General features: G+C 36.9%; 1 protein-coding gene across 3 annotated transcripts; it reads right to left on the bottom strand.

Moving 5' to 3' along the window:
• Nucleotides 1-1,219: 1,219 nt before the first annotated feature.
• LOC130718027 (ABC transporter C family member 14-like) lies at nt 1,220-9,350 on the bottom strand. 3 transcript variants are annotated; one of them, XM_057568463.1, is made up of 12 exons: nt 9,194-9,350; nt 6,220-8,402; nt 5,810-6,130; nt 5,310-5,396; nt 4,575-5,207; nt 4,293-4,457; nt 3,883-4,177; nt 3,547-3,761; nt 3,002-3,307; nt 2,570-2,633; nt 2,228-2,467; nt 1,220-1,742 (listed from the first exon to the last, which is right to left on the bottom strand). In XM_057568463.1, exons 2-12 carry the CDS (start codon nt 8,347-8,349, stop codon nt 1,642-1,644), a joined length of 4,557 nt encoding a protein of 1,518 aa, XP_057424446.1. In that variant the 5' UTR covers nt 8,350-8,402; nt 9,194-9,350; the 3' UTR covers nt 1,220-1,641. The 3 variants fall into 3 exon arrangements, with proteins under 3 accessions (XP_057424446.1, XP_057424447.1, XP_057424445.1); XM_057568464.1 differs by lacking the exon at nt 9,194-9,350 and adding an exon at nt 8,842-8,984; XM_057568462.1 differs by lacking the exon at nt 9,194-9,350 and adding an exon at nt 8,603-8,835.
• Nucleotides 9,351-16,005: the final 6,655 nt, after the last annotated feature.

Consider the following 16,005-nt stretch of genomic DNA (forward strand, 5'->3'; position numbering starts at 1 on the left):
ATTGAAAAATTGAAAAATTTCAAATCTAACGGAAGAACCAAGAAAAGAGAAGGGGTGAAATGTATTTGGACCGAGATGTGCTTCTGAACCTCATGAGTCCTTCTCTGCGATATCTGGAATCTCATATTGCATAATTAAAATCCATTGTTGAGAGAATTGATTTCTGAAATTGGCACTGTAAAAGGTTTCGAATGGTGTAGAGTGAGGGAACTGAAAAAGATTTGGGGCTGATTGATGGAATCGCTATTAGAGGGATTTGAAATTGAAGAAAGTAGGGATAAGGATTTGAATTAAGAAGAGATGAGTAAAATTAGGGATTTCAGATTTGGAGATTTGGAAGAGTGAAAGAGATGAGGTTGGTTGAGAAGCATGAAACAGAGTACTGAACAAAGGAAAGCTAGATGCAAGTTATGCGCGTGATAGACACGTCCCACGAGAATATGAGAGAGAATGAGTAAATTCTATTAAAAGGATGACGTGGCATTTTCTGATGGAGTGTGTGTGTTTTGAGTGCCTCACTCTCCAGAATGAGGTCTCAAAATTATAGATAACAGAGTGGATATCAGGCCCTGTTAATAAACACACCAGGACCAGATCTTTGTGTATCCAGAAAACACAAAGCCACAATCCTCACTAGTGAACATCTCATCTACCAGAACAACAGACCTCAGACAACCACATTACTCATCATAAAAGTAACCCGACCACAACTTCCAGAGAAGCAAATATAATTCCTTCCCACCCACAGACCAGAACCATCGCTGGCACCACAACACAATGCATATTTAAGCCCTTTGCCCAACTCTCAATTACTTTCTCCCTTGTCAATTCCAACTTTGTTTCCATGTGTCTCCCTCAAAACCCGACCCAGCCACATCAATTTCAGGTGATTTCGCCTTTTTTTTTTGTTATAGGCAAATGTTAGTTGTTAATAATGGTAGTAAATTAGTCCTCCTCAGGATTCGAACCCTGGAGTCCTAGACCCTTCACCATTCATCCCACTCAACCCTTATGTCACTAGCTCTTACCACTTGAAATGTGGTACGACTCAATCAACGCAAGGTCTATAGCCTAATGTAGCGTTGATTTAGCCGGTACTAAATACATGGTGTTTTTATACATTAATTACATTTTTATTATGTGCGTTTCTTCTCTTTCCGAACGATTATTTTAAAATAGGTTGAATATAAGACAAGCCCAAATGCAAATGAAACCGTGATGTTAAAAGCGCATGTTCTATTACTAATGTTTCATAATCTCGAAGTATAATGCAAAGGCAATGGTGCCGCTTATTGTCATTACACTTTGTGTTGTAGAATTAAAATTAGGACCTACTATCACTACATCTTTTGTAGAGTAAGGCTACTTTAGCCGAATGTAAATAGAAAACCATTTACAAGCATTTATGATGCTTGTCTAGTCAAAATACACCAGGTATGAAACAGTTCATGTTTGAATGATTTGCATTGGTGACTGCACCTTCCTCCACTAGTTTTATGCACCAACAAAAATGGCCATATAACTTTACATATAGAACTTATAGTATCAATCAAAAGGCCTGGCCTTTAGGAAGATATGTTTTGTTTTTGCCCTGCTATATGGATGGTGGAGGTTGACAGAGAAAGAGGAGCTCAAGGTATCTTATAGTCCTGTGGAGCGGTTGGCATATTCTTGAACTAATGCCCCAAAGAGTGATTGCCTCTGGAGCAAGTTGGAGGGTCTGTCGAATTCTTTCGCCCGTCCTATGAATGGAAAAAAGAGCAGAACTTAGTGCATGTTTGAAAAATCATTCTACAGCTGATTCTAAAGTTAAAATCAATTATGGGAATAAGCTTCTACGAGTAGCTTTTGTATGCCAGAATAGATACTAAGAAGAAAGAAACTGATCCGAACATAGTAAATAATACCATTGTAATCCTTCATAGAGCATGCATGAGAGAATAAATTTAAAATTGAAATATACTGTCATATTCAAGCATTATAACTTGACCCAAACATCAAATATCCCATCGTAGATGGACTAATGTTATTTTTTATTTATCAGCAAATGTAATGGACTAATGTAATTGAGGCAAGCATATCTATAGAAAAAAAAAACATTAGTCCACTTAAAATGGGGTTGTTTAACCCCTCAGACTAAGTTAGAAAACCTCATTATGATTATAGTTAAAATAGTATGATATACTATGATTATAGTCCAAGTGAGAACATGCAAGAACTATCATACCTGCATCTACAACAAGAACTCTATCACAGTCCATGACTGTTGGTATCCTATGAGCAATGCTGATGATGGTACGGGCTGCAAAGTCTTCTCGTATGATCCTCTGGATCACAGCATCGGTTTGAGAATCAACAGAAGCTGTTGCCTCATCCATAAACAGTAGCCTGCTTTGCTTAAGCATGACCCTCCCTAAACAAAGCAACTGCCTCTGCCCCACACTCCAGTTATCGCCATTATCAACCACTATGAAGTTCAAATAACATTGCCATTAGTAAGAAAGGAAAAAGGGGACGGAAGTGAATAAACTCAAGCAGCTCATAGAAAAATAGTAAGAATCTTTAGTACCTAATGAATCGAGTTTCCCAGGCTTAGAAACCACTGCATCTTTAAGTTGACAACGTTCTAAACTCTGCAGCAATAAAAAGCTATTAGACAAAGTCAATGATAGCAAGAACTCCATCCATTAAATATCAATGAAGTCTAGCATACAAGTGAACGAGTTTGAGGTTTCAACTTTCAACGGATTAGGGTACCCTCATGTCACATGACAATGTCAAGTGAAACATTGTATCTATCTCTTCTTCATAAAATTCACAAGATACTATCTAATTAATACTTAAAAAGAGAGATAATACAATTTCATCATGACAATGTTATGTGAAATTTCCACATGAGATGATACTGATCTAGGTTCTAGCAGAGCTAAGAAGAAAGCATAAGAGTGAATTTGGTGTGGCATGAGTTTTAGGCCTCAATGAAACAGTAATGAATATTTACCTTCCATATGTCATCATCTGTATATTGTGCAGTTGGATCAATGTTACTTCTAACAGTTCCTTCAAAAAGAACAGGCTCCTGAGGGATGATACCAAACCGAGATCTAAGATCATGAAGTCCTAAGGCAGAAATATCAATGCCATCAATGATTATTTTCCCTCCTGTAGGTTCCACCAGCCTAAAGAAAACTTGAATTAGAGTTGATTTTCCGCTCCCTGTTCGACCAACAACACCAACCTTTTCTCCTCCACTAATGCTTAGAGTAATGCCCTTAAGAACCAAAGGAGTGTTTGGACGATATCGGACCTGATTGACAAACGTTGACGCTATTAGCATAAGGAAATTCTTTTGCTGATTGATAATGAAAAATACATCACTGGGACCTTTGTCAAGTATAGTTGCATAGAGAACATTCCAATAACTTGCTTTGTAAATATCTATTTGGATATTAGAAGACATATAAAGAAATGGAAGACTTAAAGATTTCAACTAGAATGTACAATTTCCATCATGTGAAGTAATCAATTTGGTTATATTCTGGATACCTGCAAGTCTTTGATATCAACATGGCCTTGACCGGGCCAATTTGGAGGAGGAAGGCGATCCTTCATATTCCAGGATGCTTCTGATGGAATAGTTGTGAACTGTTTTATCCTCTCAACAGATACCATTTTGTTTTCAATGAAACAGCTCATGTATATAGCCCAGAACATCACAGAATTTAATGACATTCCATAAGAGAGAGATAACCCAACATTTTCTACATCAAGCAGAACAATCCAATTAGTTGATCACTTCAACAAAATGTTTATTGCAATATAAATATCATTGCTCTTCAAAACAAGGTAACCATTTTATATTTCATTTTAAAGTAAGTTTACCTGGTTTTATGATACTGCTGGGCAACAGGATCATGAACATAGCAGAAATGCAGAAAACTAAGCTTCCAAGCAATTCTAAGCGGAAACCCAACCACGCATTGGAACTGAAATTGTGGAAATCCATCCGCAAATTATCATTCACCCGTTTAACATTTTCTACACTAAATTCCTTCTGCTTTTGGAATGCTCGGATTGTCATGACACCGGATATGCTTTCAGAGAAATGATGAATGACAGGTGCTTTTGTAATTGAATCCAAGCGAGTTAGTTCACGAGACGAAGCAAGATAATAACCCTGGAAAAGCAAAAGACAAAAATATCAAACAGGAATTGTGAGAAGGACAAGACATAGATATATCAGAATTATGCTAGCAATGATTCTGACTAATAGAACAACCATATCCACATACCCGATACCAAATGTTCAACCAAACAAGTGGAACTAACAAGAAAGTTGTTGGCCAAGAATTTTGACATGTGATTATGAAGATGCTGATCACTGTGATATACATGGCGATAACAAAATTGAAGAACAAGGGGATAAAGATATCAACATTGGTCTGATCAGTGGAAGCCTGTGGAAATTTAATAAAAATAAGAGTCATTATACATTTGAACCTGAAATATGACAGCATTATAAAAGTTTATATCAATGTGAATAAGGTATTAATACTTAGCCTTCAAGTTCTTACCCTGCTTAGAATTCTTCCTGATGGAGTAGTGTCAAAGAAAGACATAGGAGCATGCAAGATGCTGTGAAGAATTTGAGTGAAGAAAAGCTGTGCTGTCTTTAGCCCCAAGATTGTAACGGCGTAGGACCTTAGAATTATAAAAACAATTGAAACTACAGCAATAATTCCATAGATGGAGATAAAGAGAGAAGGATTGAACAACTGAGCACGCTCTTCTGAGGTTTCATACGCCAGCCAATAATCACTTGCCATCATAGATGCTTGCCACAACACAGAAAGAAGGATGATTCCTGTAATGCCCCACCACCCAAAAGCCTCAGTGCAGTAGAGTTTATAGATATGCAAACTAACTTTCCCAGTTTCTCTCTCCTCTTCTTTGATGAGTTTAGAACCTTCCTTGCTAGACTTGGGCTGGTCAAGAGAGTTACTTTCACCATTGGCTTCTCTGTGATTAGAAGCAGTTTTGGGAGATTTCTTTGGGCTGTTCAAATTTTCAGAACTAGGCATGGCAGCCCCCTGTTCAACTAGTTCCATAGAGGTGTCATGTGCTGCTACCAGAGCACTAAAATCCAATCCAGAATCTAATAGATCATTGTACTTCCCTGATTGGACTATCCTTCCATCCCTCATCACCTATTAGCAAGCAAATACACATATTTGAAATTGAATCACTCACCTAATTAAATTGAAGGTTGAATGAGAAGAAAAGTTATAGGATTGGAGAAAGAGACATACCACTATAAGATCCACATTATGAAGGAAGTCTACTTGATGTGTTACAAGAATAATAGTCTTGCCTTTTAGAGCTCCCCTCACACATTCCTGTATAAACAGACTCATTTCTCAGTGTATGCTTGAAAATTCTTCTACTATTGATTCTAAAGGCTAAATCCATTATGGGGAAAAGTTAGGTGAGATGCGTTTCGCTTTCAGAATTGATTTTCAAAAAGGGGAATCTGATTAAAACATGCTATAAACTAACAAAGAGTGGTTATTTACTTATTTAAGACCAATTAACCATCCTGTTTGCTCATTGCTTGATTCAACTCACTTGAATTAGACACCAAAACTAAATTCTACATCAGTTCTTAACATAACAGTTCACAAAATTGACTTAAAGCAACAAAGTAGCACTTGCCAACTACTTAACAATTAAATATGAATTAGTCAAAAGCTCAAAATTACTTAATGCTAAGTGTTGGAAACAGTAACAAAGAGAATAAGTGAAAACCCACCTTGAATATTTCAGTGCCAGTATGTGCATCAACAGCACTGAAGACATCATCAAGAAGGTATATATCACAGTCCTGGTATACAGCTCTGGCAAGCTGAATACGCTGCTTCTGCCCCCCACTTAGGTTGATGCCACGCTCTCCGATCTCTGTCTGATCCCCGTACTCCATCATTTCCAGGTCTTTCTCCAAGCAACAAACCCTCACAACTTCATTGTACTTCTGCCTGTTCATTGGTAAACCAAAGATAATGTTTTCTTCAATGGTCCCATTTTGAATCCAAGCTGTTTGTGCAACATAAGCAGTACTCCCACAAACTTGAACCTGTTACCAAAACATAAATACAATCAGAAATGAACATCATGGTATGTACAAATTAGTGAATACATAGTACGTAAAGTAAGAAATGATACCTTCCCAGAAATTCTGTGTATCTCACCAAGAATTGATGCAAGAAGAGAAGATTTTCCAGACCCTACAGTCCCAACAATAGCTGTGAGCTCTCCCTTATTAATCTTCAAATTAACATTCTTCAAGTCCTGCTCTCTGCCATCATCTTCCCAGCTAAAAGTTCCATCTTTGACCTCCACAGCAATTTGTCCACCACAACCTTCTTCTCTCTCAACTGAATCATCTGAAAGTTCCCTGCTAGACATGTACCTATCTAACCTCTCAAGCGAAACCAGCGCTTGTGAAAGGGATATCATTGACTGAGGAAATGTCCTAATAGGCTCCTGCAGGATCTTAAACACAGTTGTTGTGGTGAAAACCGTGGCTGCATCAAGCTTAACACCGAGCAAAATCGCAGTGCCAAACGTGAGAGTTGATATCAACATTGGAGTGCTCCACAGCACAATAATATTGCCACAGATTGAGTACAAGAACTTGGATATCCACCCAAACTCAGACTCACGGAAACCCAATATTCTGTCATTGAAATGCTCCTCCCATGCCTGGAACTTGATGACTCTCATGTAATTGAGCATCTCATTCACAGCCTTCATCCTCGAGTCGCGGCTCATCATCGCGCTGAACTGGTAACGCTTGTTCTTCCTTGTAGCAGACACGATAAATGCGAGAACACCGAGTAGTCCAATCAGCGCGGTGATCACAGACGTGCCAAGAACATTGTAAAGCAAGAACAAGCCAATTCCAACCTGAAACGGCATCATCCACACAGCGTGTAGTTGAAGCATCATATCAGACAGTTGCTGTGCATCCACAGCCATGTAGTTCACAATAGGCCCAACACCATGGTCCTGCCTCGCGGAACACGAAAGCCTCAACCCCTTCTTGTATAGAGAAGTGATCAAGGTGTTCCTGATAAGCATCCCAAGCTTCTGGGAATTGAAGTTGAAATGATGGGTGGTGAAAACCTCCACAAATTTTGCACAAAGCAGAATCAACACTAAATAGTACCCTTCATACACAGAGCTACCTTTCCCTGATGTGAAATCCACAAAATCTTGAATAAGGAGTGGCCCAACAAACATGACACAAAGGCGAATAACCGCGAGGATAGCAGTGAAGAGCATCTCCTTCCAGAAGCACCGAACCAGCGTGGTTCTAACCGGATGGTTCGATTTCTCATCTGATTTAGGCCATTTCGATTCAAAGAGAATTGACATCCTCTCAGCTCTGTGCTGAGGGGAAAGGGATGGAATGTCATTGATAACAAGCGGCGATTTGTAGCCTTTGCTCAACAACGGGTTTAGCCAAATCCAGAACGCTCTGGACACCACAGACGCTGAAGCAAACCCAGTAACATTTGACTTGGACTCAGCTGAAGAATCATACAACAGTTTACTTTCTGTGTCCTCATCATCGAGTACTACTTGAAGTTGCGATTCTTGGCTAGGCCTAACTCCGGTGGATCCTTTAACCGCGACGAAAACAAGAAAAAGTGAAAGAGGGAGGGAAATTAAAGAGGTTGTATCATCTACCATGAAGGTGAAGAAGTACTTTCCTCCTTCCACAGAGACCAAACGTATGACTGCAGAAGATGTGAACAGAGAAACAACAACAAAGCTTGCAATCCAGTAAATTCGAAGAGAAAGAGGATGAGAAACAGCTTCAAATCGCTTCTCATGGATGATTAAGATTGCAAGGACTAGTTGTGTGATTGCCTGAACCAGCCAGAATAAACCATCAAGTTCCTTCCATGGAGCCTCAGTGGAACTGGTGAAGACCAGAACACAAGCAACTGTGTACAATAGAGTCAGAACAACAGTTGAAATTAGAGTTAGCTTGAACCAGATTGTTGTTGTTCTTGTTCTTTCAAGCTCTCTTGTGTTTCTGATAAGAGACTTGTTGAGCTCTGAAGAGTGGTTGTTGTTGTTTCTGCTGCCATTGGAAATGAACCGTGAATAGAGCTTTGTGACAGCAAACACAAACAGAGTCAACAGGAGCAGAACATCAATGGCAGAGAAAAGAGCTCTTTGTGGACATGGAGATAGGAAGATGAATCTCAGCCATTGAGGTAGAGTTGCTGCTGCTGCATCAGAAGAAGGTGAAGAACATGAGAGTGAAGTCTTCCAAGACATTTTGCACCCCCAACAAGAACCTTCACTCAATTTGCTTTCTCTGCATCAATCCCCTGAAAGAACAACAAACAAAGTTTGCCAAAAAATATTAACAAGATCCAAACTGGTCCTTAAGAAACCATGATGATAATGATGATGCTACTAATAATAAGCTACAAGTTTTTTCATGATGAGGGAACAAGTAACACAGCAAAAAAGGTTCATGAAATCATGGTAAACTCTTTTTCTGACATATATCTCCATACAACTTTACCTTTTTTCAGAACTGAGACAAATCACAGTCTCCCCCACGATTGCCTAATCCAGCAAAACAAACATAAAAGTACAAACCAAAGCCAAAACTATAATTGAAACGGGTTCCTCGAGCCAACCACACAATATACTAAAAAAAATCAGCAACAGTATTTTAATTTTCTAGAAAATTTGATTATACTTAGTCAACTTTTTTGTGAAGAATAAGATAATTTTTAGGCCAATACCAGCTCCACCTACCTAGTATCTAGACTTAAAATCCCAGTTTGGTGGACAAGAACAAGAAGAAAGTTGCATGCATTTAAACAGAAACAGAGAGATGGAGACAAGTAAAACCAATCAAATAAGAAAAAGAAGTCTGCTAAGAATTTGGTGGCTGAGGAGTGAGGAGGAAGGTACATGTAAATTTCGCAGTTGTTAAATAAATTCAGAAGCCAAGTCCACGAAGAAGACTACTATGTATCTGGTCAAAGGAAACCAGAAGGAAATTTACTGGCCTATGATTATGGAGAAATGAAATGATATGATTGATAATAATTAATAATAGTATAAAAACTAGGCAAAGTTGAAGCAAAATGAATCAAATGGTCACCTTGGGGGAATTATAATGGTGTTCCTGAAATGAAATGAAGGGAATGAAAAAAGAGCTTTGGTATATGCTCCTCTCCGGCCTAGACAAAATGGGTGACCACTAAAAAACAGAATGGGTTTGGTGATAAAGTGAAGTTTGATTTGTTAAGAATGATAAGAAAATCGGTGCCTTGTTATGCATGGGGGTGGATTGGGTTGGGCGAATGGGTATAAGTATAACCTCATGTGTTTGTAGTAAAACAAGGTGTAGGGTGGTCCAAAATCAACCGATTGTTAGGATAGACATGTTTTATTTTAAACCTCATTGTCTTGTCTGAGCCAATCTTATTTGAGTCAGTTATAATCACTGTATAGACGATAAAGTTTTACATATTGAAAACGCAGCTGACTTTCACAAGTCTCGAAATTCTTACCTTTACTCAAGTTAGAACAACTTTGTGCTAGTCAATCTCGGTGTTTAATTAAGCATACCCCGATTTAATTTATGGGATTTTGTTTGATTTTAAATTAATAGGGTATTGTTTACAGACACAATCAAGCAGACACAATCAGACACAGAGTTATCTGCATCTGCAAAAATAATTTGTGACATAAAATATTCGTCCGTTTATTATTATTATTATTTGGCGGGCTGTTCTCGTGGGGACCTTACTGCTATAAATCTGACATTAGAAGCCATAACAAAATAGCATTTTTGGGCTCCTAATTTATATTATTCCCTTCCGTGATAAATATATTAATTGAGTTGTTTACTTTTATTCTTTATTTTTTCATAATAGTTTAAAGATAGTAGTAAATAATATCATTTATAAAAAAGATAGTAATCATACACTAATACTAAAACTGATCATTGTATGGATTTTCCTTATTTGGTTGCATAAAAAATTAAGATGAAAGAAAAATAATTAATGCAATGTTTAATTAAGGAGTTAAAATAGAAAATTATTAAAGGTATTAAATGTATCAATAATGTAATTTATTTTATGATAAATGGTTACTATTTTAAAAAAAATTAAATAATAGAGTATTAATTTGCATTTATTTATTTTAATGTACTTATTAATGCAGTTTTAATATTGATTTGTTTTCAACAAAAAAAAAAACCATGCATGTACAACTGTTTGTATTGAATTGAATGGTAGTATTGCTTTAGGCTTTAGCATTGAAAGTTTTTCCAATAAAGAAAAAATGAAATAAATGTAAACAGAAGTTTCTCTTCACTCATAATTTTATTTGGTACCATAAAAAGCACTACAAAAAATTAATGAAATTAGTAATGCCATATTTAATCTACAATTGGTAAAGAGAAAAAAGATGATGCACCGACGGTGTAAAGTTTTTTACACCGTCAACCAATCAGATTTCAATGATGTGCCACGTCAATTAATGAAATAAAATAAAATGAGATATTTTCTCACATTCTTGAAATCTGATTGGTTGACGGTGTAAAAAAACTTTACACCGTCGGTGCATAGAAATTAAACTCGTTAGTAAAATGAAATCAATTTAATGAAATTTAATTACATATGAGAGATAAATAAATGAAATTATAAGCATGAATGTACAATTGTTTGGCACGAATAAATTTTTACTGAAAATAATGAAAACTCCACTTATAACTTTGTGAATAATTAATTAAGGAATTTTTTTTCTTCTTCGAAAAATAATTAAGGAAATTCAGTAATCCCAAAGAATATGCTAATTAATTCGTTAAATAACTTTATATATGCATTTTTTAAGCGTTATTAGCATATTAAATCAGTTAATGATTAAAAATGAAAATGATAAATGGTGATATTAAATATATAAATAATAAAAAATAATAAGCATTATTAGAATATTTTTTGGGGTTCATCAATTAATGAATTAGAAATGAAAATGATTAAATGGTGATATTAAAAAAAACTAATTTACTAACAATTAACAACTAACATTTCATTTCAAAAAAAAAAAACTAACATTTGCATATAAAAAATGGTGATATTAAATCTATCAATAATAAAAAAAAAAAATTGGTACATTGCATGAAAAGAAAAGAAAACTAAGGCCTCACTGAGGCAACTCCCATGGCATCGGCCAACAACAGAAAACTCATCCCCTCAAGAGGTTGATCAATAGTCACCAAGTTGGTATTCTGACTTGCTCCAAATTTAGCCAAGAAATCCGCGCACGCATTACCCTCCCTTAGGGTGTGGTAGAGCTCCACTCGCCAATCTCACCCCAATAAATCCTTGATATCCTACACAAGAGACGCATACACATGAGTTGAACCTGGATCTGATTCAACAAGAGTAACAGCATCCAACGAATCAGACTGGCACTCCACCCTTCGAGCCCCCTATCCCAAGCCAAACGCAACCCATGGTAGATAGCCAGGAGCTCAAGGTGTAGGATGTTTGTGTCATCCAAGTAGCCATAGAAGCCACCCTGCCACTGTCCCAAGCTGCTGCGGAAACATCCCCCAAACCCACCACGTCTTGGATCATCTCTCACACTTCCGTCAACATTAATCATGAAGCTAGTTGCATCCCGTGGAAGCCAACGGACAAGCCTTGGAACCGTCGGAGACCCACTGACCTCGCCATAACACCGCCCCAAATCATTAGCCATGGCAGAAATATTTGCAGCAATGCAGTGCAGGTTTGGCTGGGTAGTCTCGAAGCAAAACGCATTCCTCGCACGCCAAATCCACCAAATTGTGCAAATCTCCACTCGATTTGCCCCATGCAGCAGCGCACGCAGCCAATGTTGGTGATCTTGGAGCTGAAACATAGCACTAGTGGTATCAAACCCCATACGCTGCCATATATGGTTCGCTAGGGTGCAGTCTCGCAGACAATGCAGGACTGTTTCATCCTCACTATTGCAGAAGGCACACGCTGCCGACGGAGCCATTCCTCTTCTGAAACGACACTCGTTTGTGGGGAGAGCGTTGTGATTAGCTAGCCAAATCATCATGACACACTTCAGAGGAGCCTTAAGCTTCCAAATCCAGCACCAACTAGTGGGAGACCCTGCAACAACAGAAGAAAGTAATCGCTGGTTAATAATCCAAGAGTAGCTCGTCGCCACCGTGTATATCCCTGTAGCATGCCATGTCCATCGCACCCCATCCCGAACATGGTTATTTAGCCGAACTGGGAAACCATTAACCGCGTCAATCAAGTTCTCTGGCAAGGCAGTCCAGAGACGGTCCAAGCGCCATCTCTCCCCATCCCAAACATCCATAATTCGTTGATCGATATCATAATAATGCACAAAGTCCACCAAAGTTCCCAGCGGCTGGGAGGTACACCAAGGGGTATTCCAGAACGAGGATAAACCGTTCCCTATTTTAAACTCAAACCCAGGTCTGAGCACAGCACAAGCCTGCTGAAGCGCATTCCAGACTGGAGACCCTTTCTTCTCATTTGCTTGCAGAAAGGAGACCTCAGGATAATAATTATGTTTAAGAAGATGGACCCAAGGTTTATCAGTCTCAGATATAATCTCCCACACATGCTTTCCCAACATCGCCACATTATGATCTCTAGTCTTTCTCAAACCAAGCCCCCTTCGTTCTTCGGAATAGCCACTCGATCCCATCCAACCAAGTGTAAGCCTCTACCATCCCTGTTTTTCCAAACAAAATTTTTTGTAACTGAGTCCAACTTGTCACAGACTCCTTGTGGGAGCCAAACCTGGCTCATGCAATAAGCTGGCATGGCAGACAGAACAGAATGTGCCAAAGTGAGACGACCATCCCGGTTTAAAAGCTTACATTTCCAATCCGCCAAGCGAGAGTTAATACGGTCGAAGAGAAAATTAAAATCATGCTTTGTCACTCTTCTTTGGAAAATGGGGAATCCCAAGTACTTGCCAATATCTAAAGTGAAGTGGATACCCACAACATTAGAAATGCTAGTCTTCTTCAAATTAGTAATACCATTATAAGATAGAATTTTTGACTTCGCTTCATTAACCTTCAACCCAAAAGCTCCACAGAATCTGTCTAACAAATCCTTTAAAACTCTCACCTGGCTATCCTTATCTTTGATAAAAAGAAGCACATCATCAGCAAAGAAAAGATGGGACAAACCAAGGCCATTACGAACCGTGCAAATAGGCTCCCACCTCCAGTCCAAGACAGCTGTCGAAATAGCTGAACTGAACCTCTCCATACACAACACAAACAAATATGGAGAAAGAGGATCACCTTGTCTTAACCCTCGTTTCGCAGCAAAAGGTGGTAATCTCTCTCCATTCCACATGATGGAAAGCCGAGAAGCAGTCACACAGAACATAATCAAGCGAATACAAGAGGGTGGAAAAATGATAATAAAAAATATAATGATAAATGTTTTTTTTCGAAAGCAAAATATATATTGATGAGGAAAATGCATGTGAAGACATACAATCCACCTCAAAAATATTTTCATATTATGATAAATGTATACTATTTTAAATTCTTTAGAGTATTCTTTTGAGGAATAAATTTTGAGTATTAATTGGTATTGAGTAATTTATTTTAATATACTTTTCAATACATTTTTAATTTCTATTTTTTTTTGGTACATATACATTTTTTTATTGGATAAAACTTAGGTCAAGTTCTTTACCTCCATTCCATCAACTTTATGTGTAATTTTTCAAATCTTGACAATAAATTCTTAATAAATGACATTTATTTTTAGAAATAGTTGCACATGTGTCATCACATGATTGATAAACTTGATGAAATGGATTTAAGGAACTTGATCTAAGTTTCTCCCTTTTTTATTTCTAATTTATCTTTTGATTGATTTTAAGAGAATAATTGTTGGCACAATAATTTCTATTTAGAATAATATTTAAAATTTCATGACGTTAATCATATTATAAATTAATATCAAAAGAAATTTTTTCATGGTAACCTATAGTTATTTTTAAATTGTAAGTATAAGTGTCTTTTTTAATGCAAGATGTAAAAAGTGCTTGACCAAAATTTCCAATAAAATGTCGGAACATTAATATCATAATGGTTCGTGAGTCGTTGGACCCAACTCACTCATTGAATGAGATGGGATTAATAGTTTTACAAAGCAGCTTCTAAGAGCATCTCCAATGCAAGGTTCTTAGTTCTTATTTTTGAGTCAAGAACTAAGAACTGAGTTCTTAACCATTGGAGGGGATGACGTGGAGTTCTTAGTTCTTAAAAATAAGAACTAGGTTCTTATATAAGAAGTTTTACTTTTTGAGTTCTTAGCATAAAAAATTATTTTTTTTCTCTCTCGTTCATTTAATTTAAGTATTGAATTAGAATTTAAATTTAAATCAAAAGTATATGAAAATAAAAAATATTATATAGTGGTATTGTGGGCCGGATGAATAGTGCTAATAACTAAGAACTCATTGTTGGAGCAAAATCTGCAAAGAGTTGCTTAAGCACATGTGACAGTACGAGCCAACATGAATAATGCTAAGAACTAAGAATTAGCATTGAAGATGCTCTAAGGAGTTGTTTATTAGACAATATGGAAACACATTTCCGAGAATGTTGAGATTGGTAGTGAACATTATCACGTTTGTTACAATATTAACAATTCCGATTTACGTGCATCATTCACTTTTAGGAATGAAATAATGGCAAACATTCTTTTCATTTCATTCTCATCAAATGAGTTGGGAATCTTACATTCCCATGAAAAATGAGTTACTTTTACCACACTCTATCATATTTTTCAATTTTTAACAATTACTGGCGGTCATTTTTACAATTATTGGCGATTTTTTACCACCACTAAACGTCATTTTTCTCAAAAAGACTAAAGTTAAAATCACTTACAAACTCAGGGACACTAATTTAACCATTAGCCTTTCCCATAAATACTAAAAATTACCAAATATATTTATAGAATTTACCTAGGAATAACATTTTAAGTAAATATATTCATTGAAATATTATTTTAGGGAGAACAATCTCAAACCTTGAAACAAACCCTAACACTCTTGGTAGAGAAGAGAGAAGTTGCGTAGAGAGAAAGAGGTGAGAAATATAGTAGATTTGCAGGTTGTTTGGTATGATAAAAAGGGAAGGGAGAGATATACCTTCTCTATTTAAAAATAATTTTATTTTGTTTCTAGTATATTTTTGGCGGTTTCTGACACCTTGGCATTGTCAAACCGCTAGTAAATTAGTAAAAATAATAAAATAATGGCTCCAATATTAATGATTGTTGGCGGTTTATAGCAATTTCTGGCGGTTTAAGACCGCTAGAAAAGTACGAAATCTAGAAAAAAAAAATCAAGCATCAACCAATCTCTCTTCAATTTGAAGAGATCACAAAAAATGCTAAGTCCCACCACTTTTCCACCCTCTATCTCCCTCCTCACTCTCACCAAACAAGGGAGAGTTTCCCACCCTACCTCTCTCATCTTTCTCTCCACAACTCACCTCCACCAAACATAGTGTAAGGGTACCTTGTGGACCAGTCACAAGAGGTATCTCATTAATGCCACTCCTTTTTTGCCTTTCTTAATAAGAGTTGTTGTTTATTTCATTTTTACAACTTGAAAAATAAAGATAAAGATTCCAAAATTAAATTATGAGAAGGAAGACGAATCACTTTAGAATGAGAAAACTTCCATTCATGAAGTGGGCGTCCTTTCAAGAAGCTTTGTCAAACATCTTCCACCGCATTATGCTCCTATGAATATGTGGGAGATAAACAAAGTCCAATATCAACTCATAAAAACCCTAACCATTGATATCAGATCCAACAACCAATATGTTTGAAAATTCTTATTATGAAGAATGATCTCTCTAAGACCTCCAAACAATCAGAATAACATGCA

The sequence above is a fragment of the Lotus japonicus genome, chromosome 5 (genome assembly GCF_012489685.1).
Source record: "Lotus japonicus ecotype B-129 chromosome 5, LjGifu_v1.2".
Taxonomy (NCBI): domain Eukaryota; kingdom Viridiplantae; phylum Streptophyta; class Magnoliopsida; order Fabales; family Fabaceae; genus Lotus; species Lotus japonicus.